Genomic DNA, 5,833 nt, shown 5'->3' with positions numbered 1-5,833 from the left:
ACGGCGCCAATTTGATCCTGTCTGGAAGCTACGAAGACGAACCTGCCGGTGTGACGTGTCTGGAAGGTTGACCGCATCCCCATGACCCGGTTGATGATCTATCCGCTGCATTGACCAAGTCGTCTGAAGTCCTCCTCCGGTCAACTGTACCTGTATCCAGCGACCGGGTTCCCCCGGTCTCTGGTACCTCGGTGCTCGAGGCGAATCCCACAAATATATGAGTAACCACATAATAGTATAGCAGAATAATTAACTAAATGCAGAAAAGGTACGAGAACGTACCCTGGCCCAGGGGGCGCCCTCGGATGGATGGATGATCTGGTCGTGGTGCTGATCGAGTCATCGTGCGGCAGCATGTGCTCTGATGCGGCAGGGGTCCAAGGAGACGGCTCGTAGGCCGATACGCGGCACGCAGGCCGGATAACACAGATAGCTCGTAATCATAAGAGAGATGCACAGAGTAAAACCCAACGACTCGATGGCCGGAACAACCTCGGCTCGATGGCCGAACCCACTCTCGGCGCGATGACCGGAATAAACAAACCTGAGTCCGCCGAATGACGGTTATCCCGTGGGTGACGGGCTGCTGCTAGAAGCAGCGGCGTCACCCACAGCCGCCGAAGGCGGTAGCGATGGTGGAGGATGCCGCTGGGGAAGGCGACGGCGGTTGCCTGAGGAGACACCTGCTGAGGCATCGGACATGGCCGGCGTCGGCAATAACGAAGGTACCATCTCGGTTCCGGCGGGTAGCGACCGGCAAAGGTGTCAACTGGAGGTATCTGCCGGCTAGAGGAGAAAACGGCGACCGTGGGCGTGGAGGGGGAGACCTCCCATCTACAAAGCTGACGCCGGCCGAAAGGCGTCCTCCTCTTCCTTACGGCGACATTAGAATGACGAAGCTAAGGAAGAGGGTATAGGAGAAGGGAAAGAAAGCGCCGGTGTCTCCGTCGTCGCCGGCGACGGGCACCAAAAGGAGAACCCTCCCCCTTCCCCGGCGACGCATACCGGAGCCCCCCCCCTTTAAACCTCCCGAGGCCGCGGCGCTGGAATGAGAAGGCCGGAGTAATGGAGGGTAGAGGAGAAGAAGAAGGGAGCGCCGGCGGCTTCGTCGGCGCCGGTGGAGAGCTTGAGAAGGAGAGAGACTCTCCTTGATGGCTGGCGGCGGACCAGATCACGAACCCCTCCCCCCCCTTTGCTGTGAACGGCGATTCCAAAAAAACCCCTCAGCCCTAGCAATCCTCAATCCCCAAAATGCCCCTGACCACTTCTCTATTTACTTCTCATGCCCTAATTTACCTCCGGATCACTATTATTGCTCCGTTTCCTTCCATTATTCCGATGACTGACTTAAGCATCAGACGGTTAACGTCGATGATCACTTTCTTAACTCGACACTAACGTTACTTATTTTATAAAGTAAAATTAAATATACAATCGATCAATGAAATCGTCTCACATCTCTAACTTTTTAATTTTTTATTTTCAAATTAATATAAGATGACTTTCTCAGCTGGGTCGACCCTGGAGGAGGGCGACACTGGGCGATGGCCCTGGCCCAGAATTTGGGAGGGCCTATTTTTTTTTAGTATTATGTATTATAGACATGTAGTTGGTGCCTTGGGTAGTTGGGCCTAAATTCATATTTCAGAACCTTTTGATATTATCTTTTCCTTTTATTCTTTTATGTTGCAATTTGCAAAGTGGTAAACAAATGAAAAAACAAAGATTTGGGGCTGCCATGAAATAATTGGAAGGTATAATCTTATTTTTTTAAAAGTATAGGAATGATGATTTTATTTCAAGTTTGACTATTACTAAAAGTCTTACATCATATATGAACATAGAGTCATTATTTACAACAAAGCATCGTATTTTTAGGAAAAAATAATTTAATGAAAGAGAGGACGATGAAGTTTCACTATCAGAGTCCTTTAGAAGTGATTATTTTGTTATTGTTGTGGATATGACGATTGCTTCTTTAAAATGTAGATTTGAGCAAATGATAACTTTTAAAAATATATTTAGTTTTTATTTAATTCAAAAATGTTAAGAACTTTGGACGATGATGAATTGCAAAAATATTATGTCAATCTAAAATCTACTCTAACTCATAACAATTCATTAGATATTAAGTTAGATAATTTATTTATCAAATTAAAAAATATTACAAATGACTTTACCAAATGTAGTAATGACTACAATTGATATTCTTGTTCAAATTATAAATCCTTTCCGCAGGGACCAGGAGATTGGATCTAGCCATAAGAAGAATGCTTGGTATAAATAACTCACTTCTTGATCTTCGACCCCCTTAGTCACTACAAGCGCCACCCCGATCAGTGCAATGGGATGTGTCTATTTATCTGACTATGTCTGTTACAGTAGCATCAGCTGAAAGAAGTTTTTAAAATTAAAATTATTGAAAACATATATGAGATCGTCAATGTCGCAAGAAAAATTAAATGCATTGATAATTTTATGTATCGAAAAAGATATTTTGGAAAATTTTAAAATCGATAATATTATAAATGATTTTATAAATAAAAATATTAAAAAAAATCGTTATAGATGAATTATATATTATTAAAAATTTATTTTGAACCTCATTTTCGCCTGACCTCCTGAGTCGGAGGACTGGGGCTGTTTCTCAGTATTAGTGAAGAGCTTCCTCTACTGTAAGAGAAAGCTTCTTCGCTGGAGTCCCGTCATAGTGAAGGAAATGAAAGTCACGTGACAGTCGGAGCTCTCCTGTAAACCTCGACGTAACGTGATTCCCACTCAAACTAGTATGAACACGTCTTATCTAACTGCAACAGCTCACGTATTTGGACTTTGTTTAAGCACACTATATGTTTCAAAATAAGAACACATAATTGCGAAGCTTAAGGCTTAAGCAATGATTAAGACAAAATGAAGCATATTAAATTTTATATGACAGCTCGTGCTACGTTGGCACGGGCCCACTTCCCCAAATACTCGTTTTGCAGTTATCGCCGTCGTCGTTTCGCGTTGTTTGCGTGGTAGAAGCTTCGTGTCTTTTGACGGAGTCGTTACGTCTGTGGCATTTGTGTTGCTTGTTGGAACCAGAAGGTCCTTTCTTGACGCAGGCACATGGGTTTTGTTTTCAACTAATTTGTCCGCCCACCGGGATGGGTTAAGCTTCCTGTGGAGAATAAAAGCCTTAGCGTTCTCTTTTTTTACGATCGTGCCCCCCTTCCCTCTGGCTATAAATTGCACGCCGGAGTTGGGTTATGTTTGACAAATTAGCTACTTGAAGCCTCCCTTTCTCTCTCTAGAAGAGCGATCTCTCTCTCTCTTCCCCCTCTTTTGAATTCGAAACCAAGCAGATGGCGTCATCGTACAAGAGATCAAGCGGGCCGGTGCTCCCTCTGCGGCGATCGAACTCGCCAGTGGGCGGCTTTGCCTCCTCGTCGACTAGCCTCTCCGCTCGGACTACTTCTCCCTTCGTGCATCACCGATCTGCCTCTCCCACGCACGTCCGCCTCGCCGGCGCCGGATCTTCGGTTTCCCCTTCCATCCGCTTCGCCCTCAACCGATCCGCCTCCCCAGGGCGCTCCCTCGCCTCCTCTGAAAACCGATCCGCTCCTGCTCCCGCCCCGGCCCCGGCACGCCGCACTTGCCTCTGTTCGCCCTCCACCCACCCCGGATCCTTCCGCTGCCACCTCCACAAGGGCCTCAACGGAGGGGGCGGATCCACCGCCACAGCCTCGCAGTCGAACAGGCTCAACGCGCGGCGGTCTGCGATGGCGAACTCGCTGGTCCGGATCGGGACGGTGGAGGGTGAGTGGGTGAAGCGCGCGCTTGCTGCGCTCATCCGTCCCTCCTCTCACCAGCAGCGGCGGCGGGCCGCCTTCCAACTCCGCCCTAGCCGCCTCTCCCGGATGTCCAACGCAGCAGATCCCTAAATCTCGGCCGTCCGATCCACCGTTCTAAAATCAGGTTCGTGGAAACACGCCAATAAAACAAAATCTCACCTCTCTTTCCTCATCACACGGCCAGATTCGCCGGGACAATCGGATTTCGTTCGGAGCTTTTTTTGTTGTTGCTATTTTTGTACCAGAGCTGGAGTTCGGCGCCGATCTGATATCGGCCGTCCGATTTGTACATACAGTTATTTGGCCGGCGTTGATGCAACGCCGATGGAACAAACACCGGAAATGAACTGAGAAGAACACTTCCCGGAGCAAAAATAAAATTAAAAATCATTCAATTTGTTCATAACTAATTTGAATTAACATTTCCATTATCTTGACTAACTCATTCATTAACTGATGATGGATTGAATGTGATGTTGGTCTTTGTGGTTCGTTGAATGCAGTATTGGGAGCAATGATCCGTCCACTCCGTTACGTTCCCTTCGTCCATCCCGTTCGGATTTCGTCGCCGTGGACTCCTCGTCGTCGATTGCCGTTATGTTCCAGGTAAATTATTGTATTTTGTATATTCTCATCCTAAATCTATGTTATGTATATAATGCGTGTGTATCTACTCGATTTATCCTTTGTTTTTTATGTTTTTTTTTTCAGGGAATTGCATCGGGACTACTTTCTGGACCACTGGTGAGATGAATCAAATGAATTATTCATTTAAATCAATTCTATTATTAAATAAAATGAGGACAAAAAAAAATATGATGACCAAGTCCTAATGAAATTATTAATATTAATTATATCACTTTAAATAATAAAAACAATGGAAGGAAGAATTCATTGTCTGTAAAATAAATGACACAATAATCAATCTGAAAGGCATTTTGACAAATAGATAAACTTTAGAATTCAAGAGGTGAAATGAAATTTCAGTAAAGATAAACATAAGGTGTGGACTATGGACAAGTCCTTGAAGAGATGACTTGATAGGGATGACTTGATGGAACGAATATATAATAAGCTAAGAGAATTTAAAAAGGTTAAAGAGATAGAGAACCTTTAGGTTGGATTAGTTGGAGTAACATTTTACTTGAATTTGATTAGACCAAGCATTATCATTTAAAATTGAATATATAAGGTATATATATATATATATTTAGTTGGATTAGCTGGAACAACCATATAAAGTTATATATATCTAAAGAATATATATTTAAAATTATCATATAAAGAATAATTCACTTTTAAATTATTTTAACATCTCGAGCATATATAAAAAAAAATTAAAGAAAGGTAAAAGAAATAGAGAAATATTAGGTGCATTAGTTGGAACTACCATTTAAAATTATGGCAACCCATCAGCCCGTTCTTAGATCAACCCTAATCTTTTAACTTTTAGGGGCTGTTTGTTTGAGGGGTTTGGAATGGAAATGGAATGAAACTTTGTGCTTGGGTTAGGAAAATGATGGTGGGATCCACGGATTCATTCCTCTAAATATAGGATTGGACCATTCCTGAGTATTATGAGGGGTATGAGAATCATTCCCATTTCGTTAATATTTGTAATCATTCCCATATCCTTTCTCATTCCCTTACCCGAACCAAGTGCCTCCTTAATCATATACGAAGTATATTTGATTTGTGTATTATACAATTATATTTGAATATACAAATATAATTAAATTTTTAAATAGAAAATTGTGGGTATATATATGGGCAATTTGATGTGTATATATATTAAATCTATTATTATAAAAATGCATTATTTCATTGTTTTGAGAGGGATATCTCTCTTTAAAGTGGAAAGAGTAATCAAGATAGTTGAAGTCATAAGCAACTTGTGATGAAATCTTTAATAGTATGGCAGAAGCTCTGACCCACCCCATTAATATTCAGTAGATATTTCTTGTGATTGAAAAAAGGGCATTTGCTTTTTGAAATAT

General features: G+C 42.8%; 1 protein-coding gene across 1 annotated transcript; it reads left to right on the top strand.

The window, feature by feature from the left end:
- Nucleotides 1–3,244: 3,244 nt before the first annotated feature.
- On the top strand, nucleotides 3,245–4,226 carry LOC122015097. Its single transcript, XM_042571782.1, has one exon. The coding sequence runs from the start codon at nucleotides 3,348–3,350 to the stop codon at nucleotides 3,924–3,926; it is 579 nt and encodes a 192-aa protein (XP_042427716.1). The 5' UTR covers nucleotides 3,245–3,347; the 3' UTR covers nucleotides 3,927–4,226.
- Nucleotides 4,227–5,833: the final 1,607 nt, after the last annotated feature.

The sequence above is a fragment of the Zingiber officinale genome, chromosome 8B (genome assembly GCF_018446385.1).
Source record: "Zingiber officinale cultivar Zhangliang chromosome 8B, Zo_v1.1, whole genome shotgun sequence".
Classification (NCBI taxonomy): Eukaryota; Viridiplantae; Streptophyta; class Magnoliopsida; order Zingiberales; family Zingiberaceae; genus Zingiber; species Zingiber officinale.
This window is presented reverse-complemented; position numbering and strand designations above follow the sequence as displayed.